Below are 27918 nucleotides of genomic sequence, written 5' to 3'. Positions count from 1 at the left end.
TATTTAAACATCTTAGACAAATATGGTAACAAAAGTACTGCAAACATCTTAAATGAGGCATTTCCTCACGGCGTGGTGTAACCTTTTCAGCTGGATAATAACTACCTAGAAAGAAGTACTAGTAAACAGGCACATATAAGAGTACAGTAGCTTTAGCATAATATGCAGCTGCTTGGTACAAGATACCTCCAACCTTAATTATATTTCAGAAACAGCATGTTTTTGTACTTGGTTGTGCAATAACAACGCTACCGAAAAGGGCAGTTTAAAGAAAAGAACATACAAAACCCAAGAACAGAGTCTATTTATTTTATTTTATCTTGCATTTGTGTTGGTAAAGCAAAGCATTCTATACATATTATATAGCTATTTACTGCCATTCTACACCCATTATTGACCTAATTGCAGAAAGACAAATGCAGGGACAAACTTGTTCAAATGAACATAGAGATAATGCTTCTCTGACTTGGACAAATACTTATTTAAAAATAAGACAGTGCTCATGGGTTTCTTTTATTAACAGTTAATGGCTCAATTCACAGAACTTTGAGTCACCATGGAACACGTAGCAAAATGCAATGCTGATAATACATAATGTCTCTTCACTAAATATTCTGCAGAAGAAGAATACTATGGTAACAGCTGAGCTACTGATTAATCAAAATCCTAAATGGAAAGAATCTGGCAAGATGGATGGTACCTTTTAGATACAAGATGATCCCATACTTCTTTATGTAGGCAAAACCCCCTTCAGTGTCACACCCATTACGAACGATTATCTGAAAATACTTCTATGTGTATTTTAAAGTAATGTGAGCCAACATTATAGCAGGCATCATAGTTTGATTGTAGGTTAGGTATGAGAAAGACCTAAAGAATCCCTCCAATAAGTCCAAGTACTTTGACATGTTTCAAAGCTGACTAACAATGTAATGGCTTAACAAAGGAAAAAGTATAATTCAGTTTTGTTTTGTTTCTTAACACTAATTTTAACTATGAAAAATCACACTACCAGAATTATCTTTAAAACCACTACTATGAGATATGGAGAAAACAGAAATGAAATGAGTCAGAATGGGAATTTTACTGAAACAAAAAAAAAAAAATATTTTAAAGCACTACATTAAAGTATTTTAATAAATCACTTTGTTCTGCAGCTTAAAATGAATGAAGTTGACAGTCAGCTGTGGCACCTATGAGAAGTCTAATAGTTTCTCACTAATAGACTAATCTAAAACAAAAAGTTGTAAGATTTCCAGTCAGACTAAATACTTCTTCCATTACAGCTGTTTCCTGGGTTGGCCACTTCACTGTATGTGTATGAATGGATGAATAAAATGCTGAATAGGCTAAAGAGGTTTTCTCTCAACATGTATCCATTATTTCCCTCTTATCTTTTTAAAACAGGAAATTTTTTTTCACGTACTTTCTGAGCCACAGACCCATTTCTTGAGGAACTACTGCTACAGTAAATTGCACAGAAATACTTCAAACAAGTGTTATATATGCCACACTTAGAATTTCCAGCCCAAGACATGCAGGTGTTGCAACCAAAGCAAAACAATGGAATCCTAACAGAGAATGAATATTCATTTACAGTTTTGCAAATACAGCAAAACCAACCACAACTTAAAGATTTACTTTCACAATTCATATGTTTAAAGTTGTTTTAAGGAATTTTTGATTGTGGTGTACAATACAAAGAGGTCTTTAGAACTAACTCGCTCTCAGTAGCATATTGCACTGAAAGTACAGGAACACGCAACATCAATCCATTATTGGAAATAACACTTATAAAAGTGGGTACCTCTGCTAGCTGCAGAATTCCAGGCTCTTAGCTCTCTGCAATATGTGGCCCTGAAATTGTTTGGATGTGCAATGTATTTAACTTAGTTTAAGTGGCAAACTCGCATGATGCTATGCCTTAAAACCTTCCAATAAAAAGTATACGTACTGATTATAAATCCCAAGTGTGCTTAAAATGTCTTATTTCCAAAAGCAAAACCACACAATTACATCAAGTATTTAAACAGCAATAAATAAATAGTTCTTCTGAAACTCAGAGAAGAGGTGCATTCAGCTATCACTAAAAACAGCATCAGGCACTAACATTTTAGTCATTATCTGTATGGTGAAACAACGTACCCGACCTGACAGTACGCACACTGGAAAGCATAAACATTTCTTTTTAGCAAACTCAAAGCTGTAACACTGCTATTTTTTTCCCTAGTATTATTTTTCAGGGAAAATGGGTGAAGTTGAGAGAAAACAAAAAGTAGTAAAAGCTCTTAAAATTCATCACCATATTTCACAGTCACATGAAGGAAGCTGTGCTCTGTTTATTCCAAGGGAATATCTTTGCAAGCCTCTGGAAGTAGGTATTTTTCTCTTCTGTTTGGAAGCAGAGGGAGGGAGAAGCCCCTCTCTTGAAGAAAGAAAGAAGACTGGACATTCAAATCCTGTTCCCTCTGCAGCCAGGATAAATATTGCCAGCTGCTACAGGGGTGGGCAGGGACAGGGGCAGGATTTTCTCCTTAGACCATCTGAACCACAGTTTCCTTCAGCCCTATTATTTGATTTTAAAGTGGAATTTGTTTTATATGGCAGACCAATAAGCACCTTAGGAGCTTGACTGGTTGGTGCTTAATGAAATTGCTTCTGCTGACATTAGACACATTAGGATACTGATTAAAACACTTAATGATCCTTCCTGATTTTAAATTGCTAGCTTATATTTGTGAGATGCCATGAAAATATCCTTTTCCTTCCTTTCCTTGACCCTAATCCTGCTCCTCCTTGCCCTTTTTCTGTTCATGATCCTTAGAGTGGTGCTCATTGGCACCAGCTTGATCACAAACCAAATGATAACATGATGTTGAACACTGAATTGTTTAAAATATGCAACCCCCCAAAATATAAACACTGAAAGACAGTCATCAATAAAATACAATTTCCTGGTTCAAAGTTCAAACTGTTCCTAAATATGGGAACACTGAGGATATTAATATAAAGTGAAATCCAAAGTCAGAATAAATTTTAATATTCTACAATATTTGATGAAGAAAGATAATCCTGTGAATGCAAAAACAAGTACAAAAGCTTTACTTTGGAGCTTCAGTGTGGAAGACAGTGATACATTGCCAGATAATAGTGTTGGAATGGCATTCCTATGACAACAAAGCCATTTTTCGTGCTCTTATACAAAAACTGCATACCATATCACCTTCCAGTGGGAAACGTGTATAAAATGACAGCTTATCCTCAAATACTGTTAAACACTAGAAATACCAGGTTTGGAAACTGCCTGAAAAGGGGGGAAACACAAGAGCTATAAAAAGTTATATTTTCCCCAATGAATCTGATCAAGATTCTTGAGCTGAAATTATACTTACAGAAAGAAGTAAATTTGCTTATATACTAAAACCTGCTGTGCCGGAAGCTATTAGGAAAAGAAGTGAATATATGGAATTTTATGCTGAATACAAACTTTAAGACAACAGAAACTAAAAAAAGTAGAAATTTTTGTACATTTTAGCACCATTATAAAGTTAAGACTTGAATGCCGGGTCTGTCACTGTGGCTGTACCTTGCAGCTGGTGTAGCTAATGTGAAGCAGATTGACTTCAGTGATCTTTGAGAGGAGAATAACAGAATTTGCTGATCACAACAAATGATGCAAGTTTACTTTTTCCTTTTTATTTTGTGTGTCTTTTAAAATTAATTTTTAGCTGTATTTTTATCAGGCAGCCAGAGTGCATGTCTGTCAGCTAAATCCAAGTCCAAGTCCTTTTGGTCTCTGGATAGCTCGTATTGGTTCTGCGATCCCTTTGCCGTCTGGTCCAAGGCCCGTACCAGGGGTCCAGCCCATGCTCTGAAGCATTCTGTTCCCAATGTTGTTTTCTGGAATTGGTTGGGTGTTTTCACCTACAAACCCTGAGATTAAAGAAACACACAGCATTAATCAGCACTGCCTGCCATGTGGAGAAGAGCAGGATAATCTCCCTTAAAGCTTTAAACCTTCTTTATTCTCCTAATTCATCTAACAGGTTGCTAGAACAGGCTGTCTTTGCACATGTTGACCTCCTGGTTGCATATGATTCTAAATAATACACTCTTACGCTTTGCTTTATTTTTAATGTTTTTAAAGATTCATTCGGTTTTCAAGAATGACAGATAGTGTGACAGATCTTTTATATTCCAACACAGTGGATTTTACATCTAAGAACATGCATCACCTGCACAAGTCTACCAATACATCCGCAAGATTACCTGTATTTCTTGTCCTATACAGTTACTAAGCCGAGGCACATCATAGTATCACAACCATCTTTTCATTATTGGCAATAAGTGGTCTCCTATTCTGAAACTCAGCTATATTTTTACTCAGTTTCTCTTTTACTGAATGTTGTAAGAGAGATCTGACATATGGAAGTTTGCTTTTGGTATTTTCAATGCCACTAAGTGTTGTTTATACTTTTCCCCCCATACTATTGAGATCTCTGAGAAAAGCTGCACACATACAGCAGAAAACATCATCATGATTGCAGGTATTGATAGAAAAGATTAATTTTTTAATAACAGATTACATTTTTTTCCATGAATGCATCATAAAAATTAAGCAACAAAGCAGGTTTTTTTTTCCCTTCATCAACCAAATTCCTCGAGATAGAATTTGGAGATGATACATGAATAAGCCTTCCAATATACAACTGTCTTACACGAGAGATACAGATGACATTTATTTCCAGAATCTGCACGAAAACTTATCAAATGACACCATACAAGCTATTTTAAAAAGGGCTGCAGCTTTTGAACTAACATAAGCAGTTGCACATGGGTAGCTGGATTTTGTTTTCAGCTTTGCTAAACATCTTCCTCCCCCTGATAACAGAACAAAATCCCACCATGTGCCCTGCTTCAAATTATATCTGTTCAACTTTCTACCTATTTATTCTGGCCTGCTACTTTCTGAAAAATATGGTAGGAGGAGACTATGGTTTTGGGGACTATAATGTCTTCAATCAAGACTTTGCCACTGACAAGCAGCTGGGTCATAATTGTATTAACTCACTAAGAACACAAGAAAAGTTAAATGTGCACTTCTGAAAAGCCTCAGAACACACACAGAAGAAACCACATTCAGACAGAAGTTCAAATTGAGAGGTGCATGTTAAAAACTTTGCAATGATTGTGATGATGAATTTACAGTATTATCAGTAAGCACAGTCCAGAATTATCCACCACAGAGGTGTTCATATTCAGTAGTGGCTACATAAAAGACAGATAGCTTTCTAGTGTCTTAGTTCCAGAGTCAAAGTAAAAGGGAAACGGACTGAGAGGAGGCATCCTTTAATACTGGTTTGAAGCTATGCTTACAATAAAGGCTTTTAAGTCAGCAGCTTCCAGTCCCCAAGAGGGTTCCTCTTGAACTGACCAGCACGAAATTCAATGTCCAAACTTCCTTTCTTTTCAGGCCCCCACAGGCAGATGCAATTTTCATACACATGAGTCCCTGACACTGACTGGCATACACAACACAGGCTTTGCAACCTTCTTAGTTATACTTTCTAGGTCAAAGAAGGGAAAGAAAAAAGGTCACTGTTCAACTAAGGTTCTGGCAAACCTCTCAGGTAAAATCCTGAAAGTGTGTTTTGGTCCACATTTTACAACACGTGATGATAACAAATGGAGCATCGTTCCAATATACATCCTTGGAATAATTACGGGAGAAACTTGAAAGGGAAAAATGATCCAACAGCTGCCAAGCAGGAAAGAGCAAGTTTATATTTCATGGCATCTAAGAACTGGAAAAATTAAGCCATTTGTAATGCTGCTTAGGCAAAGACAGCCATGCTGCTGGAATGATATGCAAAGCATAGCCTAAGACAACTTAAACAGCTTTTTTGTTAGTCTAGAGGAAAGGCCCACAGACCTTTTCCTGTAACAGATGTACCTTTCTATAGGGATGTGAATTCTCAAGACAGCCAGAGCAACCTCACAAAAAAGATAAATGAAAGATTAATCTGTTATTTAATAAACTGATGTTTCTAGTTTTAATATTTTTTGAAGTAGCTCAGCAGTTTTCTTCTGTGACTGACAGGATAATTTGAATACTTTTTGTTTTTAAAAACATGTAATTACTTCTAGACTGTATACTATTTTCCCCTCCACTGTACATACGTTTCTATCTCCTGTTAGAAGACTGAAAGCTCTCCTGAAGAGTTCTGTTCTTATTCATCACCAGATTAAAAAACAGAAAAGGAGCAGAAACCACCATAGACTTGGTTTCACAACTTGTTTTGAGCAAACAGTCAGATAACATACAGTGTCCAAAGGCTGATGTGTTTGGAGGCTTTGTATTTCAGCAAGAATAAGTCAAAATCAAAAAGCCACCCAACTTGCCAATATTACTAATTGACTACTTACTCCTTCTCTTACTCCTTCATTTGCAAATGAAGTGAATATGGATAGCTTTTAATTTTGAAAAATATTTAATATATGCAGACCACTCCTTTTCAATATAGTCAGGTTTCATATAAATATCTACATCTGTCTTTAATATCCCTGAAATTTTCAACCGTCATTAGAAAGATTTATCTGTAATGCAACAGATTTCATCTGAATCAGAAGAATATGGACAATGGTATTGTCCTCTTTCTCCATTCCACCACCAATCGGCAATTGTAAGACAAAATTTGCATTGCTGATTGACTGCCTGACAGGAGAGAGCTGCTAAAAATCACGCTACACTGCGTGCTATTCCCCTGACTCCCATTCCTGTGCTTTGGGCTTTTTATTTTCTAATTAAAAGCAGTAATTGTCCTTTCAGTATTCATCTTCAAGTTCGGTTTTTAATTCATGCCTATGGCACTTCTTGGACTAGCGAGTAGGGCCTGTTAGAGAAAATGGTCCAAGCACATTGGCCTTGAAAGTGGCTGTGTTATCTCTGGGATGTCATCATTCTTGACCCACCCAGGAGCAAGAGCAAAATAACCCATCGCACTGTCCCACAAAACATAACTATGCAAAACCCACACAAGAAAAACATGTTTCTAAGTTTAACGCTGTATGAGGTTCTGTGGGGTTCTAGGAGTTATGAGGAACTCGCAGACAAAATATTTTTAGCAACCCTAACAACTTGATGCTGCAGGTGAGTAGTCTGCATGTAAAGTGCCTGCCGTTACACAAGTGAGGAGCACACACTGAGGAACAGCAACTTGCTTGAAAAGACAGTACTGTAAAATGTCCTCACTTATGTTCCCTCTCTTTGCAGTACTGGTAAATGAAAGCAAGAAAAAAAGAAAAGACAATCCTAAAACCTTTGTGTATACGAACAGACACACTTCAAGGTCTACACGTATGACCTTACATACATGGAAGAGGGAAGCTCTGAGCAGAGAGGCAAAACCAAGAAGGGGGAAAACAAAAAACCTCATTGCATTTGTTTAATTTTGGTATGATATTTATGACAGCATTAAAGGCATGTTTCAATGAAAAATAAAGGTATGTCACTTTTTCTTAACAGCTGTTGAGACAGGTATGTCCTGGTTAAAGAGTACACTAGCATTCAGTGCCATACCCTTGATTTTACAGTGATTGCCATGAATTAATTTAATTCCATCTGTAAGCTAAAATCAGATCAGAGGTCTAATGCTGCTGCAGGCTCCACATCTGTTTAATCATTTTTGGATACAACAGCTTGCAAAAGTTCAGGTTTTAAATTTGCTTCATATTTAAGGAACAATGTTACACCAGTGTGCAACATCTCCATCAGGAAACAAATGAGCCTATGCACAGTTTTGATCTGACAGATAAATTTTACTTGCAAAATGCTTCTAAAAAAATAAATATCACTATTTAGGTTATCATTTATTACAGAATAATAAAGGAAATGTGACTCTATAAGCCATAATTGTGACAATATTTGTATGGCCCAATTGCTGGATAAGAATAAAACACACAGTTTATACTGGGGTGACTAAAATCAGAATATGGCTAGGTTCAATCTCTTAACCCTTATCTAAGAAAATGTGGGTTTTTTTTTTTTTTTTTTTTTTTTGTTTTTTAAACAGTTCTGAGAAAATGACACTGTACATAAATACAGCCTTGGCCTTTCATCTTTCTTTTATACGATTAAGACTTGTGAGCAGAACAGCAATGACTTTGCAGTGCACACCACAACTATTATTTCCTCTTCTATCACTCCCAGCAGCCTTAAATCCTTTAAATCCTTTCCTAGAAGGATCTCTTTTTGCCTGGGTAATTTTTGCAATACATGGCCTGCTAACCCTTACCCCCTACCCTGGATCTCACTTATGTCTATCACAGCAGAGTCAGTCTTTCTACCTCAAATCTTCCAAGGAGCATTGTGGATGGTAATTCACTTGCGTAATTGGCTCAAGAGATGAAAATCTTGTATCTGCCTCTCTTAGCCACTAATCTATCCAGCTGACTGCAAGCCTAATTGGCAGCTTGTTTAGTAATTTGGCTCCTAAAGTGTTGTATTGATGTTGGATAAACAGCCAATGGAAGGAGAAACGATACATGCTGCTTTATTTTAAAAGCTAATGCACATTCCCCTTCATTTTCTGAGAGCATTTAATATTCCATCTCTCCTTTTGCTTTTCTGACTCCTCACTAGACAGATGAGCTCAGAACAGTAGGGACTGATCCTGAGACACAAGACAATTTTATAAGGAATGTAATCAGAATAACACATTGCTGCATCTTCTTATGCCAGCTCTAACTAGCAAAATGGGAATCACACTGGCTGGATGTTTGTATTGTTAAAAGTGGTTTGGATAATCGTGCAGTCAGCATCATGAGCACAGCCGACAGCCATACTGTGATTTCTAAAATCAGTGCTTTTCAAAATTCAGTATAGTATGGCTGCATAGCTAAAATAAACATGTTATGAAAATGCCATATTATTTAGCTAAATATTTGAGACTGCATTTTTATACCAGACTTTTATGTATCCCTCACACTGGGCTATCTAAGACTGTGCCTGAAGAATAACCTCAGAATGACTATAGCTCAGGTGAGCCTGCTTGCATTGCATTTTATTCTAGCTAGCAGAGAGATAAAAATTGCAGAGGACAGAGCTATAACTGCAGTAGGTGTTCAGAACTTCCATATCTACCCAGCAGCCACAGCAGGGTTTTGTTATTGTCTGTATTGCCATAGTTTCATTCCCTAATACTGCCCCATTGTTCAGTCTGGAGAAGGCTCAGGGGGGATCTTATCACTCTCTACAACTACCTGAAAGGAGGATGGAGTGAGGAAGTGGCTAATCTCTTCTCCTAAGTAACAAGTGATAGGACAAGAGAAAATGGCCTCAAACTCCACCAGCGTAGGCTTAGACTGGATATTTTTGGGAATTCCTTCCCCAGAGGAATGGCTCCTTCCCCAAAGGAATGCTCAGGCATTCGAACAGGCTGCCCAGGGCAGTGGTGGAGTCACTGTCCCTGCAAGTGTTCACACACTGTACAGATGAGGCCCTCAGTGACACGGGTTAGTGGTGGCCATGGCAGTGCTAGACTAAAGGTTGGATTTGATGATCTTAAAGGTCTTTTCCAACCCAGCTGAGTCTATGATTGCAAGGAATTGTTGCATAATTGCAGCATGGGTAAATGCATTATTTCTTGCAGCATAGATTTAAATCAATTTTCAACTCTCCTGAATATATAAACATAAATCCACACACAGATGAAAAACTGAGACTCTAAACTTTAGCTTCAACTGGTCATCCAGAATCACAGATTACTTGGAAATGGGATTGCTGGTGCTCTTCTCATTCCATGCTCTACTGGACTACGTTGTGTGTAAAGTTAACTTTATGCCCATTCAATCTTTACTACTACTAAAATTGGCTGGGAAGATCTGGAATTATTAGATTCACATTTATCCCTCAGTTAGGGGAATCTCTTTAATAACCAAGAAATGTCTTTTCACTTGGGTCCAAGGGTGGTCAGGTTTATGCCTTGTCTATGCTGACAGAACATCACCAGATGGCATTTTGGGAGTAGTTTTCTTACTGGGGATCCTTCCAAACCCCTCAAAACTTGTAAAATTGCTCCCTTCTGATAAGCATTCCCTGACTTTTAAGACTTGTAACCTTACACTGAAACCCACAGGGATAGAATTTAAATCACAGTAATACTCTCAAAACGGACAGCGCATTTATTGTTAATTTCAGCAGAAAGATTGAGGATTAAACTGATATCGGAACTATGTACATTACAGCAGCTCTATCTGACCCTAACTCAATTTGGGATGGATTGCAGGGCTACTGGAGATGAAGTTCCACTTCTGTTATTATATAATAGAAGCTCCACTTCTATTCTGTGCCTTTGTGGTTGGAGTATTATCTAATATCGAATTATCTTCATTTTAAAATGAAGATTAATCCATTACAGCTCAGCAAATACATCTGCATATTTTTTACTATGGGCTAAATAACCTCTTGCCTATTTATTTATGCAAACAATACTCACTGTAATCCCTCTATCAGTAAAGAAGGCATCAGAATATAAAAGTTATTACATTAGCATTGGCAGTGTCAATATATAGGCTGAAATCCATCACAAATTCTCAGTATAAGCTTGGTTCTTGTTGCGCTGTGGCTCTTCTGAAGTTCCTCATTACTCTGCTATTTATATGTAAGGGGCCTTGTTTGAACCAGTGATCTCAAGCTCAACATGAAAAGTCTATTGTTTGGAAAGGACAGTGGTTTCCAATACCAGATGGCACTCTGCACCCTTTTAAGTTTTGAACTGATTTAGTGAGACTATATGGTAGGAGAAACAAAATAATGGAACAAATTCAATCTGCTGCATAAACCAACCCAAGGAAGAAGAGTATCCATAGGCCAGACTGTCAAGCAGATATGTTGTCTATGCCAGAAAGGACTTCGGTAGACTAAGGATAAGAAATACTGCAAGGCAATAAAGGAAAGCATTCATAACATATGCCAACGTTATATTACCCTCTGAAAAGAGATTTCTGCCTAAGGAGTTGTACATTTAGTATAAAAAAAAAAAAAAACAACAGTGAATCAAACTAAAAAGAAAGTAGGCATATGTTTGTCTAGAATTTTGGTAATAAACTGCCAGGTCATCCAAGTACACAAAAGTCTACTCATCTTCTACAAATATCACTAGGTTGACCTTCACCACAAACTTAGCCTCAGCCACCTCTGTTACCACAGTGCAATCACCATTTTTTTTCAAATCATAATTTTGGTACTGTAGGTATTCAGGTCTGATTTTTAATCACTGACATATTAAGCATCAGCAAAATAGTTAGCTTAGCTGTTCTGTTGGCAATTTTTAAAAAGGAATGGAAACATGTACCCTTTTGATTACCTTGTTAAAGTGAGTCATGATAGCATTATTGCAGTGCTCAGTATTTCTGCTGTAATTAAGAATCTGTCATATTTTTCATTAAAACACATTCTTTAAAATGAGACTTTTAACTTGGTCATTTCAATCAGCACCAGCCTGAAGTGTAGCATGCCAACGAGATAAAGAAAATGACAGCTGAAATTTGCTTTTGCAAAATGTATTAAAGTTCCCATAACTTATATTTGTTATGCAATAACTTATATTTCATATGCACATTCCTTGTATTTTAAGTACAAAATCACTTTTTCTTTTCAAAATTAGTTTTTGCAGGTTTTCTACACTGCTCCAAACTGCAAACATCAGAGCAAAAAGAGTGTTTTCCAATAGAAATAAATGGCTATTTACAAGGCACACCAATGAAACTTAACTCTTTTCTTGTTCTGAATAAAAAATTTCTACATTCTGTAAATTAAGTTATTAACATCCCACAGATGTGAAACAGAATTGGATGATTTTTCCCAGTATTTAAGATCTACAGGTTTCTTATTAAAAACCAAACGAAAAGAAATAAAGAAGACTTTGGGATTTAACAGGAGCTGACTGAGAATAAAAGCTTGTACAGAAAAAGACAGAATTAGTAGGAAAGGAACTGGGCTAAATGCATATTTAATGTATGAATATAGCATCTAAAATTTTGTAGGATCTACTGGTTTGCTATGAGTCTAAGTAATGTAAGACTGAGGTGACTGTAAAACTTTCTCAAAGCAGGCATTCCAGGTAGTAATAACACTTTGCAGAGAATGTCCTTTCTCTTCCATAGAAGTTCTTTGTTGTTTTGTTATTATTTTCGTTAATAGAGGACCCAGTTTTGGTAGGACTATTTCCATGCTAATGTATTAGCTTGTCTAAGAGGTTTTTCTACAAACTTCAGGGCACTGTATTGCTGCAATGAAATATGTCAGGGTGTCATATGACACAGCTCTGCCACTCAGGTAGTCAGAGAGGGCACAAAGTCATTGAGAGTGACCTGGTCTCAAATCTGACTAGAATCACTGAAATTATATTGGTTTCATGGAAGATGCTATGCAAAAAATACATTTTTTATAATGCACAACACTTAATTCTTGAAAGAAATCATAGGAAGTACATGATTTTTACTAGTATCTTTTTTAGTTGATGTACTAATGAGCTATGTCCAGTAATGCACAGATGGGACTATATCAAGTATCCACAAAACAGAAAATGTATCCTAGCAAAAAAGGCAGAATAGGACACTCCTGCCTCAGTACTGCCAGCTCCTAACAATCCACACTTGAATTATCTCCCATTTTCTACACTGATTCGAACACAGAGTTTCTTCACCTTTACAAATGACATTTTTGAAACCATAAAATGCTCTGTACTGTTGAAACTTTCTTGCTTCAGTACCTTCTCATTGCTGTACAAGTAAATCTACATCCTCTGTTACTAGTATACACAAACCTATTGGTATATGTCTTTGACTCTGGATTGAAAACAGGCTATAAATTTAGAAATCAATATCTACCTCTATCAATATTCATTTTACTTTTTCAATACAAAATACTAAGGTGAAAGAGCAGTAAATAAGCTGGAGTACTGAAATAAATTGGGTGTTCTTGTCACAATTAATAAATGTTTAACCAATCACACTGCTTGCTACAGAAGTCTATGGCTTTGTAAGGTGTCTGAAAGTAGCAGGGGCTACCCTTGTGAGAATGCAAACATTCACAGTTCATGACTCATTGACAGACAGCCTTTGAGGATTTGCTATGATGTTAAATAGGGGCTATTATTAGCAGAAGGTTTCTTCCCACTTCCAACTTTTGTTCATGTAAATAATTTTGCCTTTCTTTCAAGAAAAAAGGTTTACAAATTCTTCTCCATAAAATCTAGTCCTTCTGTTCCTTTATGTTAGCTCACTATAACTACTGAAAGAAGAATAATCAAACAGTGATCTTTCATTTTAATCCAAATGGATTTCCATTCTAAAACAAGACCCTGTTTCTTTCATTAAATGGCAAGAAATACTGACAATGACAAATAAACAAGGATTGTGATGGCTAAACAATAATTTACCTGTAGGAAGGTTAGCTTTTGAGAAAGCTGTAGTAATTTATACACTGTAATTTATAAAATTTATTTAATTTATAGAAGTAATTTATATAAGTAATTTATAAACATTACCTAAATGTATGTACAAGTTTACTCAAAGTTTACCAAAGTTTCTATTTGCTTAAAAACATACAATGATGGAATGTAGAAAAAACCTTATATAAAGACCATGCGAAAAAAAAATCAGAATCCTCCTGCCCAGAATAAAACTGAAAAGATCACCTTGAACTTGAAAAAGAAAATCTCACACATTAGTTACAAGATACCTCATACAATACCGTTATCCACCACCATTACCTGTCACTCTTCACATAAAGGCACATTTGGGGGGCAAAAAATCTCTAAAATTGTGAATAGTTATATATATAACATTGAATGACCACATAATATATTTGCCTTAGTATCAAAATATTGGCTTTGCAAAGTTACGCAGAGGAGCTAGCTCATAAAATAAAATACTTAATGTTGAAAGCCCAAGGTAAAATGAATAACAAAATTAATTTCATGATACTTCATACTCTCTCAGTACAAAGTGACATCCTCTAGTACTTGAAAGTTGTGAAGTGAAAATCACCTTGTAGAAATAATGATATTATTCTCTCTTCAGCCATTAAGTATTTTTCTTTCTCACTTCACATATGTTCAGAGTCTTAGAAACTGACCCACACATTCTCTTTTTCCAGACTGCTGCCACTGAGGTGCTTTTATAACATTTTTAATGTTATTCTTGGTCTGTTGCTGCCACTGAGGTTTGAAACAAAGAAGTTTCAGGAGCATGAATTCAGCTGGAATACAAATATTAGGCTTCTGTAAAGACATCTATTTAGAATATACTTGAAAAACTGTATGTGTTGTCTATGTTGCTATAGTAATTAATATGATGAGGAGATGCAATCCACAGTTCCATATTAGCAATACATAAAAAGCCTCACAGAGGCACACGTGCATCTAATCTGTCCAGTATGCACCATATATAATACAACAAACTGATGAGAGTCCTATAAATCACTCCTAAGTATTGAAAAAGTAATTTCACAGCTGTGACATCAGCAAAATGCATCCAGTGGTGGTGACCTCCCATCTGTAAAAATCTTCCAGGAATGTGCTTGCAAGTGCTCCCTATCTAATCTACAGCACTCATTTTATCTCCTTATCTTAACGTTTCTATTGTTTGCCCAAGAATTCACATACTATCTTTATTGTGAAGGGTATTTATTCAGTATTCATATGCATTCCTCACAGAAAAAAGACACCTCATGTCTTCTACCTTGTAATGCTTCAACAGACATAAGCAGTAATCTTTACTGTCTATGATTCTCAGTATATGAAGAAAAAGATGCATTCTCTTTAAAGGCTTGACTACAAAGGACTAGAAATCAGAAATGTCTGAAGGGGAATTAAGAGACTGTATTTATTTCTTAATCTCTATTAATAAATAAAGATAGAACATACCTGAAGTTATATGGGAAGTTACTGAATTTATCAAGCATTTCTCTGGGTCACTGACCTACTGCTTTGTATTTAGAGATTTAACATCTTGTGTTTTGTGTTCTGTCTCAGGGAAATTGGTTACCTGTAGGTCCTGGCAGGGGAGCAGCTTTCCTTCTCCGTTTGATGTCTCCCATGCACAATGATCCTAAATGTACACTGGTTTGCCTGCAAGTAATTACAGGAGAAAACTATTAACAAAGGAAGAAAAGCACCACGTAAATGCACAGCTTGTATAATCTGAACCTGTATCAAAACATTCTCAACTGAGATGAAGCTGCACAGTCATGCCACCAATCTTGTTTGTATCGAAGTATAATTATGTTTGTTGACAAGCACTCAGTACCTAAATGCAGCACCGTGAATTGTTGCTGGAATGAATAATACAAAGGGAATGTTTTTTAATTTTCAAAACTGGCAATCTTTCTAGCTCAAGATAAAACAAAAACACTGCTGCTCCTAACAGGAAAATATCTAAGATTAATTATCTACAGAGATCACAACATTGTTCGTAGGTTATCAGTTGGCTAGTAACCCCTCACTGCCAGAACATCATTTATTACATGAAGACCATTCTCACTTTAAGATAAGTTGAAGAATGAATGATAAAACATGAAAGAGTAAACTCTTTGAAGGTGCATGGAATAAACCTGTAGCACAGCAATTTGTCCTCTTCTAATTCAGTGGCAAGTTGTGAGAACGGTAACATAGAAGCACGGTATCTGTTATACTCATTAAAGAATAATGAGCTTACACTTGGAGACTGGAAAATTGGTGGAGTTGCAGAGGATGCCAAACAAGCAAATCTTATTGCCTTAAAGCCAGCCATTAGAAGTCAGGTACCACTGAAAAGGGTACATCTGGAATTTCCAAGTATTGAATTTTGGAATATAACCTTAAAGGACAGTTAGAGCTACTTATCTTCAAGTAATAGACAGTGCTTAAAGAATGAAATATATGTAGCTGGCATTTTTTTTGAAGAACTAGAACAGAAGGGAGGAAAAGGCAGTAGTTTCTATACTCCACAATCTTAATATGTCTCCATAAATGTTACAGAGAACTGTGATTCTTACCACAGAGGTGCAGTGAATGTTGATAAAATTACAAGCTGAGAATTGCATCTGACAGTCTAGTGTAGCACAGTAACACTCTGTCACTCACGGGATCTGGTTTCAGTGAGGATATATGGCTGATCCTTCACTGCATTTATAAACATTTTAAAGCTATACTGCTTCTAAATGAATAACAAATGGTCACATAATGTTGAGAGACCTCAGATCTACTCAATAATGTAAGAGTGATAACAATTCCTTGATGAAAAAGATGACAATGTACAATTCTCAACATCCTTTGTATAAAATGTTACAGTACATTAACAAGTACCAGAGTGCTTTTATTTAAATAATAAAATATTCCAAGAAACTTAAGTTTCACACAGGAGTGCATATCGCTTCACTTAATGAGCCCTTATTTCAAAACTTACTCAATTCTCTTTGTTCTAAACCACATATTTTCCTTACAATTTTTCTACATTGAAATTGCATTCTATTTTAACATCCAGATACTGAACACAGTTGAACTAGTTTTAACACAGTGATAAATTTCAGTTCTAAATATAGAAAGAAACCGGTTCATAATTGACTGTACAACACTCATATTTAATATGGGGAAACAATTCTCAGAGAAAGAAACATTTGAGATGTTTAATTATCAATAGATCGATATTTAATACTGATATTAAACATGCAGAATAAGTTGTGTGGTAAATTCTATGTTAAACAGTGTACAACTCTCCATTTTGTCTTCCAAATGAAAAAGGGAGAAAGTCTCCAGGAATACAAGTAGGATGAAAGATAAAAATTAATAAAGTCAGGCAATTGAACCTGAAGACCTGAGCTACAGCAGTAACAGCACCAGCGTTTGAGTTATTTTACCCAGAATTGATTATCTGTTACACTACATTGAGATATCTAGATTATTGATCTGTAAGATTATGGTACTGGGGTCTCCCCACTTTTCCTCCAGGCACACCAAATGGAGTTGCAACAAATAACACTAAGTAAGGACTACTTTGTTATTGTTGTCACCCTTCATGTAGAACATAGCAGTTACTTTTTAATTTAAAATCAATGAACGTCTGAAAGGCAGCCTTGTTCCTTCAGCATAAATGAATCATTCGCCTTTGCTGAGCACAACAACCCCGTCACCAGCCAAGGTGAGAGTGGGTATTTCTTTGTTGTCAACAAAAACTCTGTACACCACAAATAAATAACAATATACTAGAGCATAAATTAGGCTTTGTCAAGCCTGGTTTTATGGTCACTAACATCAAACATTAAGCTAGCTCAGGATTCTAAAGCGGCATTTGCTTTTGCTAGGTCTTAACATTTGATATGTGCTGCCAATGTAGATCACAGTAAAACAAAAAAGCTTTTTTTAAAAGATTTTAAAGAGGAATAGACAAGAAATATCACTGCTTTGGAACTGACAGCTTAGACATAATGAAGTAGTGTTCTGATGCTGAACACTACATTTTGAAACGCGTGTAATGGGAGTATTATAAATTAGGGAGAACTCTTGACTCTCAACCAGACTAAGTTCAGCATTATGCTTCTTAGCATTAAATCAGAAGAGCACAGATTACAGACAGGAAGAAAGCTATTTGCCTGACTTTTCTCTACTTACCCCTAGCTTGCTTCTAGCTATTGTTTATAAATAGTGCTCTGGATGGAAGCTAGGCATTTTATTAGGGAAAAAATAAAACTTGTTAAGACCACCTTGCCTGAAAACTTGGCTTTTGACGTGCTGGTGACAGGGACTGGAGCAAGCAGTGTCAAATGGAATAATTTCTAAGGAAAGACAACAGGAACTTGTCGCCTCATTGTATGCATTTACAAATAGAGGATTTTCAGAGTATTAGGCCTAGTTAAAGCTGCCCTCTGGATAAAAAGTGTTCCCAAGCAGCCTCAGACAAGCTTGGGAGACAAACAGATGTGACTATGGTCCCTGGCGTTTGGCAAGAACACTCACTGTCAATAAGAAAAATATGAGCATGGACAGGGCATCAGCTGCACCGCGGCCGAGCAGGCCTGCAAGTGTCATAGCAGTGGCAAAGTTGTGGCAGAGGGAAACGAGAGGGTTGCAAAAGTCAGGCTGGTGTGAACTTGCACTGGCATGCCAAGAATTCTCTTGTTGTTGTGTCATGCCTCACTGTACTGAGCAAAAAGACTGGAAAAGCCACTGCCAATTTGTATTAATTTTCCATCATGTGCAGTGTTGAGATTCTCCTTTCTAGGTGGTACATAAGAACCTCCAAAAATGAAGAGAGGCTAGGAAAGCAATAACAACAGAATAGCAGTTGGAATAAACACATAGCAAACACTCCAGAAAGGGTTTTGATATAGCGAGTGTTTTCATAGAAGCAATGAGATGTAAAACAATTCACAAGCATATATGTGTTCCTGTGATAAACATTCGCTGAAAGAAATTGTTACCTCCTTCTTAAATAGTTGCACTCTCCCTATAATTTCTTTTTTCAAGTAATTGCCCTTAATATGGTTACATGCCTAGAACTGCCTCTTTAAGCTCCCCCAGCATTTCTATCCATGCACACATGACAGGATCTCTTTGTCTGTAATTCCCATAGCTCAATAAACAAATATTTTTGATGAGTGCCTTTTCTGCAGTTACACACATTCACCTCCCCAAGCCATTTTTAGTAAGCTATGTCAGACTTTTATCTACCCTGACCTATACAGTCAATGGACCATTTGGTTACATTCCAATAAAAGCATCTTGTTCTGTAGGTGAACCTACAGCTACACTGCTCCAATCGTAATCTACCTTCTGAGCAACTAAGAACATAAAGCGGTTCTTAACTCTTTCACGAGTAGTTATCACTTCTGCTGCTATCAGAGGTCTAAGTTCATTGGTCCAGTCATTGAAAAGAGTAATACGGTAAAATGGGTGTAGAACAGCAGATACTCCTGAAATTGAGTTCTAGCTCTCTGGGTTATTACATAGGTTGGAAGGGACCTTAATGCTCCCCTGCCATGGGCAGGGACACTTTCCACTAGATCATGTTGCTTCAAGCCCCTTCCAACCTGGCCTTGAACACTGCCAGAGATAAGGCAGCCACAGCTTCTCTGGACAACTTGTGCCAGTGCCTCATCACCCTCATAGTGAAGAATTTCTTCCCAATACCTAATCTGCATATACCCTCTTCTAGCTTAAGGCCATTCTCCCTTGTCCTATCCCTACATGCTGTAATGTAGCAATAGTTCCCCAGTCCCTTCAGAAAGGTGCACGGACTGCAGTGTTACACAGCATGTAGCTTCACATGCACTGATACAATGGCCTGAACCACCAAGGCCATCACTGCACATAGGGGAACTGGCTACTAACGTACTAAAGACAAAACATTTGTGATTTTATTTTATATGTCTCACTGTAACATGTCTGTGGTTCACTTCGTCTGTCTGCCATCACTTTCTTTGCAAGCTGCAATCCTTTATTTAGTATCAGTGCAGTTGCTTTCGCTGATGCACTGTAATTGTACCAATGTTTACATCACTGAAGGCAAACTTAATTTTGTCCCTTAGTACATTTAGTGTCAAGCCACTTACCAGACGACACCACAGCATGGCTAAGATAGCTTGTAAGTAATGGAGGTGATGGTTTTATGTTCTGTTTGTGTCAAAAATGCACAGAAGTACTGATTACTAGCAGGCAGAGGGTGTGTTTAGACTGATTTCTACTTCATAGTTAGGTAAATCAGTAATGATCAATACTTCCCTATCATTACATTCCAATTAACATCTCTCTCACCTGAAGAACAAATGCACAGTAAACAGTGACACACTGTTCAGCCACAGTATCAAGGGCATTCCTGCAGATGGCTGAACAACTCAGCAAGTTCATCACTGCTGAATGCTTCAGCTAATGGAGAGGTTTGATAAAAGCCTTTAAGTGAGCTTCTTTCACAAGACATTACAATAAGGCAAGAGTTGGCTGGCTTGCATTTTAGAAGGGACCTGAGAGAATTATTTTGAAGGCAAAATCTAACTGAAACTGTCAGTTCTCAGTCTTAAAATATAGATATGAATATGGATATGACTAAAGAGAGAATGCAGTATGGACCACAAGTCACATAAAGCTTGAAATGATGAAAAATTTCCTATAAACTGAAACTGAGTAGGGTGTGTGTGAAGCAACATTCACAAACAGCAGACAAAAAAAAAGAAAAACCAGAAGAACTCAACAACTCACAGTTGCATAACAGAGAAGCAAGCCAACAAAATGATCAAAGAAATGGAATGTGTGGAACATTATAAAATCAAAGAATAATTTGAGTAAACACACCATTATTTAAGTTTTGTTTACACAAAAATGTCACAGAAATGGTTCTCATATCATTAAACAGAATGGACCTGTAGTACAGATTATCTCATTTCTCAAATGGCTTAAAATGCAGACACTGCTGTATCTGGTGGCCAATGACATCCATTAGCACTGCTTAAATAAGACAGCTTGGGTGAACTTCAGCTTTCACTGTACCTTCCCAAACCTCCACAAGTGGCAGACAACGGCTTCAAGAGCATCTGAGCCCATGGAATAGTTTATGATCAGTTTAGAGGTAAATACCATTAAACCTATTATTTCTACATGTAAATGTAAATTCTAAATCCATGTAGTAGGCAACTGGTGTTGTGAATTTGGAAAGACCATTCCGTATTAGCAAGGTATAGCAAACATGTCTAATCTTTGCCTCTGGAATGTATCTCAATATAACCACAGAAAAGATGCATGATGACTTCTTAATATTACACTGAAATATGCAACACAGGTTTGGTTTTGAGGAAAAACAGATGAAAAACAATGGCTAAGGAATTTCAGAAGGAAAAATTTCCTCTATCCTTTTGTAGCATACAGCTTGCCCAAAACATTTGAACGCCCAGAGAAGAGTAACATATACAGAAATGCTGTGCCCCGTGGACAATTAGAGAGGAATGGCTCCTTATGCATTCTGAAGAAGGAACATACATTCTTTTGCTCTCTAAAATATGCACAGCACGTGCACTTCCTGCAGATGCACAGGGCACTACTTTGAGGCCAGCATTCTTGGGGAGTAGATGAAGACAGATGGGTGTGAACATAATAGTTGCTTTAACAAGGAAGATTTGGGCTCCACATCTTAATATCAGGAGCAATCCTGAAAAACAATCCAGCAATGTTTTGTTAAAAACATTTGAGAAAAACCTCACTCAATTCAAATTTACCTGACTCTAGGTCATATCAGTCTGAAAGCATTTTTGTTATTAGTATATTTGTGACAGACAGAAACGTGTCAAATGCACATGTATGTGCCTGGTGGCAATCTAGGCATTCAGTATATTAAATGCCAGAACATTCACCACAGTCTACATCAAAGCTTGCATTCTTGGTGAACAATTCCTCACTTGTGCCTTTGTTCCAGAAAAAAATACATACTTTTGATACTGGGACACTGAAATATGCTCACATTGCACACAAGATCTAGCTCTACTTCCACCAAAACCTCTCAGTGGATGAGAAGAATGTCACAAGCTTTTATAAAACCTGTGAAAGCAGCACTGGTGATACACAGTATCAGCAGACAGATTCTTAGAGACTTGGAAATCACTTCCTCTAGTTTGCTTGGGTTTGGTTTTAATATGTGAAATAATTCACAAATACACACATATTCCCCCATGATCATCCCTGATGTTCACAGCATTAAAAGTATTTCTCTCTTGGCTAGGAGTAGTAGACCAGTACTGCTGCAAATTAGTCTTGTCTACAAATTACATGAAAAGTCCTTACAGAAACTTTTCATTCAGTGCTAAAGAGCTAGCAACAGAATAACGAAATACAATGCATGTTCAACATATCCATAATTTTTAATGCTTATGAAGATGAATATATATTTCTTCTTGGTATCAGTTTTCTCAGACATCATTCAGGTGGAATGGTGGAATCAGTTCCACACCTGATTCCTCCACATCTTTTACAAATAGTGAAGCTTTCCTTCAGACTTGACTGAATGACATCATCTACACAACAGATTGCTTCCCCTGCCTCCACAAGTGTGAAAACAATTCTATTAACCAGAAGAGCTATGCCCTTTATTTTCCTTTTATTACATCTTAAACAGATGTGATAAAACCATGCAACTCCATCAGACTCCTTTCATACTATGCCAATCTGTTCACAACATAACTTTACACATAAGGATGACAGACCTGTATTACTGAAAGTCCTAGTGCAACGTTATTATGAAAAGAATATAATCTTCCCCTGGCCCTATCAGATTACCTCATCACCTACCACTATATCCTAATATGTTCTTTTTTTGCTATCTCTTTCAGCACTTTCAAGTGTCATTCAGACACAGCAGTCACCCAAAATTTACCTGAACTCTACGAATCTACACATTCAACTCCATCCTGTATAACTTTACCAGACACACTGGAAAATGAAAACTTGCATCACTACATATGTTTTGACACCCAGTCTCAAGTCATGTTTGTACTTCATTCGTGAATTCATCCTCTAAAAAATTTTTCCCCTCCTAGATGCCTACTGCCCTCAGAAAGGATAATGCATTGTGTTTTTTCTTGTTTCTAATTAGTAATTTAAACATATGTTCAGCATTTAACTCTAAATGTTTGCCTTTTCCCCAAGCTCTAAGACAGCTGTCCAAGATGTGAATGCCAGAAAACATTTAAATATCAACATCTGCTGAATTATGTTAATTTAGTGTAATATAATTGGGCATGAGTTGGAATTGATCAAAAGTATATGAATTACACAAAGGCAAATCCAAACCAGTATCTTGGTGTACAAACAAGTCATGAAGGAACTCTGAGGGAATAAATCCCCAAAATCCACTTTTGTTAAAAATTAAATAGCTAGAACTTACAGTTTTCTTCCAACAAATGACATGATTTCCTATTTTCAAGACAGGAAATGAGTATTTATACTAGTTCAGAATATAAATTTTATATTCATTCAGAATATTTCTAAATGGTTTTTAACAGCAAGTTCCATTAGTGTTCTGTGTCAAGCAACACCTCATAAAAATAACGCTCATATTCATGTAATAGTGAAACAGCTAGAAAATCAATTGTAATAATAGAATACCATCCTGTTACATGACAATATAGTTTTACAAATTCTAATGCAAATATTGTTTGGTTTCTTCTTTATCTCATGACAACATTGTTGATACCCAAGACATATGGGCCCCAATCCAGCTCTGAAATGATTTGGAAAGTATCTTTATGTCTTGAGCAGTCACCATGGGCTTGAACAGATCAACAGAAGGACTTGATAGGTCAGCTACACTATTTCTTCCAGGTATTTCTGGATACATATTTATTTACTAAGTATGACATTCACTAAATAAACTCAGTGCAGGACAAATGTATTTCATTGAAAAGAATCTAAAAAAACCCACATCTTAAAGTTCTGGATTACATTTGTATAGAGTTAGGATAAATTATTCCAAACATTATCATCATATTAAAAATCCTTTACATTTAAATCAGGTATGAAACAAAAAGCAATACTAAAAATCCAAGAATCTATTACAGAAGCTCCAAATGGAAGAAAGAAAATGTCTTATCAGGTTGGAAGCACTTAACACTCAGACTGTATAGTAATTTCTTCACCTCTGTGCTGAGAAGGTGAGCAAGCATGGCCCAGTGGAATGCATTTGGTGCACCGTAAGAGACCAATATTTCAATTACCATAGGAAAACAGGCAGCACAATGTAATGATTTTTAACCATTCAGACCTAGATCTGGACCCATGATTCATATGCTTTTTGTCATATTACAACTATTGTGATAAGTCCTTATCCTACTGCCTTCCAATCAGTTCCAACAAAATAACAGCTCTGCGGCTGGACCCCAACATCACTCTCCTTAGTCTCTTTCACTTCCCTATTTTTAATACTAGAGAAACAACACTTCAAACAATCTCACTGGGCAAGACAGTACAGTTATAATTCAGTCAATCTGATAAAGAAACAATTCTATGCAAGTTGGGATGTAAAAAAGTCCCTAAAGCTGAGACTGAACAATAAGCTAATTATACTCCTTAACACTCTGCACCCATTCCCCTCAGTAATTGTCATAGAGCTCCACTGAGTACAAGGGGTCTGTCTGTGTAGGAGTGAATGCAAAATTTGACTTTCTAATAACAAAACAGAGCAGGTAAGTTAAAGAAACATTGACTTTTTGGTCTTTTTTAGTTTCAAAATTCTTTAATAGCAAAAGCTTCACTTATGTCTATATGCTCTGTATTATTAATTAGCAATATCAATACTTCTAAAATATGCGTATAAAGTAACAGGGGAATGGCAAAACTAATTCCAAAATCCAGAAATCAGCAGGCTGAACTGCGCCCTTTACTTCCCTTTGGCTAGGACAGTTACTGAGTGTTAGCTTCCAGACAGCGTGAAATGTATTGTTATGACAAATGACCAAAATCTCAAAATAGCAACAAAGAAAATAAACATGAAAATGATGTAATTTGAAACAAACTACTCAAATTTTCTCCAAAACTCTTTCTCTCCTTATACAAAACCATAGTCTGAATAGAAGACAGCGTGTCTATGGTTCTAAATTTTAGTGAACATGCACCACTGGATGCTGTTTTACGTATCTGAGATTCAGAGATCCCTTCAAAGATTAGTATTAGTAAAAGAAGAGGACACAGGGATAAGGAGTATCTGGGAATGGCAGGTGTCCAGGATGGGCTACAGTTAAACTAACTGATAGGTAGGAGGACAGGAGGATTATTATGTCTCCTGTGATAATGAACCAATTAAACTGGTATGAGCATCTACTGTGCGTGCTCCAAAGGCTGCCAGAAGTGATGAAGATTGTTGGAAGAAGTAAACGACCCTCAGAGACCACCACCACAATTCTGTACGCATGCAGGGAACTTTCTGGAAAATGACGTAATGTATGTATGCCCAGGGACTATATAAGGACGGCTCGTGTAGCAACAGAGAGACACACGTTAGGAGGAGCTCTCCCCCGTGTCTCCCGGCGGCGCAATAAAGAATACCTGCTTGTCAGCTTGAAACCTTTGTTGGCAAGTTTGTTCCTGGAGTTTTCTCCGAATCAGAACTCAATGTAAAAACTGCACTAGCAGTTTAATTTACAGTAAGATCAGAAAGAGGCAAACCCACCTTTCCTTCATGCATGCCTACTCATCCTTATGTCTGTGATATGCAGCTTTCATGTGCCTGTGTGGTGAATCACTACTGAGGCTTAAAGTTTTCCATAAAATTAAAGCATCACATACTGTCTCCACTCCGAAATGACAATAGAACTGTCATCACCCCGTCCCCCTCTCCCAAGTGAAAATCTTGCTGGCACCTTAAAAATAAGGCCACAGTATAGCAAACTCAACCAGGAATTGCCCTCTTCCAAAATGGCACCACCTTGTACTCTTTCCAGAGAAGAGAAATACCAAACTGGAATAATGTCGTTCCTCGAGGGTGACAGCAGGGGAGGAAAACAATGTGTCCTCAAACATTCATATAATTTAATCTGGAACTGCAAATATTATTAAGCACCAATAATAACAGTACAGTTACTGCTTCATGGCACTCCGAAGAAGAGATAAAACTGCTTAGTTGTTAATTTCTAATAATGTAAACACATTTGGATTTTAATGCTATATCTGAATCTCCTGCATTATTAGCTCTGGGGTTACAAGATATTAACTTACTACCATTAATAATTTTACACTTGAATTAAAAAGCATGTTTAAATATTACTTCATTTTAAAGTATTTTTGTTGAGAATACATGTTCATGTGATGGCAGAAGTGAATCACCCAGTAAACCAGCTCTGCATTCCTCAGCTTCACTGCAGTGTAAGTATGTGCACTTTTTCATGTATCATTTTCAAAACCTGGCTGAATTTATCTCCTCTGGTATCGTAATTTCATTCTGCAAAAGCCACATTAAACAATTACAGTTCTTGTAATTAACCAGTAGTCTAATGTACAGTTTTCTTATCCCAATCCATTAACAGCTGCTCAAAAAACGTAGTAATTAATGGTTTCATTTATTTTTGGCAAACCTGCAACTCAACAAATAGTTTTGTATCTGTGGCAAATTAGGATTCTTTCCCAAACAACAGATGACACGGTGGGAAAGAGGGAGCAGATAGAATCCTTGCACATCTTTGTTTTTATAGAAGATCAAATAAAGAGCAGCTGTAATGCTGTCACATCCGTGTAAAGAAATATCATGATCTGTATCATCAGATGAAAAGTAACCAAATGTACAAACAGGGGTTCCCCCTCCAAACTGGGAAAGACAGAAGGTTGTATTTCTAACCAAAGCAATAACACACTTTTGAAAAGCTCTCATGATCTCCTCACCATTTAGTAGCATTTAGCACTATTCCCTTTATGTAACCCTCATCATACTGCTTCTAGAGTCTGCTTTCCTGAATGTCTCCTCCAGATGTGCAAAGACCCGTATTGCAGTCTGTGCTGTTCACCATGACAGGAGAAGACTTCAAAGTCTCCTTGCCGTCTCAAAATAGAGAAGCAACAGGCGAACACTGTATGACACACAAGCAACAGGCAATCACTGTATAACTGACACACAGTCCTCCTATCGCTTTATAGTAATGGCTGAGCAAGTGGCTCCTGATGTTTTTAAAAGACGTATCAAGGTACCACACCTCTTCTTCAAGCCATAGTCTTCTTTGCAGCCACAAGAAGTGTCTGACTTGTTCATAGTAAGCTGCTGATCAGATTGTTAACCCAGCATCCGTTAGCTAGTAGAAACCCAACTTCTGTAATTCTAACTCCAACTTTCATGAGTGTAACTTAGCCTTCTTTCAAGCCAGAACTTAACTATGTAAGAATTACAAATAGATGCTTTTTGTTTTAAAGACTTATGGGGGAGCATTTTTTGGCTTTCCAAACACACAGAATTATCAAGATATGATCCCCCCCCAAATTATAAGTGGTGAAAATTTGGGCACTGTTTTCAGTTTCTCAATTCATGCATGTGCCATAAATTCTACTCATAGTACAGTAAGAAAAAATAAGTACGTAGATAAAATAATGAATGATACTTAACAGGAACACACTCTAAAAGCAATATGATACAAGGCCATTATGCACAGTAGAAGAAATAATTACACAAGCTTAACTTATTCAGTAGTCTGCTGTTACCCCAATCTACAAATCTCTTGCTTTTAGATTACAGCATAAATTAACCAGTTATGGTAACAACTGTATGACCAAGGGCAAAATATGAAGTTGCTTAAGTACTCCAGTTATTCTGTCAAATGAGAATAAAAGTACTTCATAACTTCATAAGGGTATTGTGAGGATGAATACATTAAATATTGAGACAGGCAGACAGCTGTATGATGGATGTGCCCCATATACTTAATAATATAATCACATGTTCAAAATCATGTTACAGCAACTCAGCTAAATACCATTCAGTGCTGTCTTCATTGCTGACCAAAGGAATCTCATAGCCTTGGGGAATCTTCTTTAGGTAGGACTCGTTTTCATAACATTTTACAAAGGTGACTTCAGATACTGTGTTTTACCTCATGACGGGAGCAGGCAAACAGTGAGTGCATGATCAGCTATGGCAGTTCAGCTGCCAAGCAGCAACTTGTTAACTCACCATAACTCAATCATAGTCAATTGTTTGCCCACAGCCTCGGGCTGCAGACAGACATTTGGTCTGCTAACAACTGTGCCAGATGAAGACATTACTATTCCAAGCTATTTTTTATCACACATCTGCTGGAGATTATCATCTCCACAGCTCTGCTGGAGGAAGAAATCATGTGAGCTCTCACTAATATGGTTTGTACAACACCAGCCAATTTAATTTAAATAGGTGAGTTGAGCTAACCAGGCTGGTTTTATCTGA

At 36.9% G+C, this 27918-nt stretch overlaps 1 protein-coding gene across 2 annotated transcripts in view; it reads right to left on the bottom strand.

The window, feature by feature from the left end:
- Window positions 1–293: 293 nt before the first annotated feature.
- The window catches only part of GPATCH2 (G-patch domain containing 2), a 124324-nt gene continuing 96699 nt past the window's right edge, over window positions 294–27918 (bottom strand). For both annotated transcript variants that reach the window (XM_065679863.1, XM_065679864.1), the window contains exons 9-10: window positions 15052–15134; window positions 294–3933 (exon numbers count right to left, since the gene is read on the bottom strand). In XM_065679863.1, the coding sequence (XP_065535935.1) occupies window positions 3764–3933; window positions 15052–15134 (253 nt within the window). In that variant the 3' untranslated portion in view covers window positions 294–3763. The remainder of the gene's footprint in view (window positions 3934–15051; window positions 15135–27918) is intronic.

Source organism: Lathamus discolor, chromosome 5 (assembly GCF_037157495.1).
Source record: "Lathamus discolor isolate bLatDis1 chromosome 5, bLatDis1.hap1, whole genome shotgun sequence".
Classification (NCBI taxonomy): domain Eukaryota; kingdom Metazoa; phylum Chordata; class Aves; order Psittaciformes; family Psittacidae; genus Lathamus; species Lathamus discolor.
Note: the sequence above shows the minus strand (reverse complement) of the source record. Positions and strands in the feature narration are given on the sequence as shown.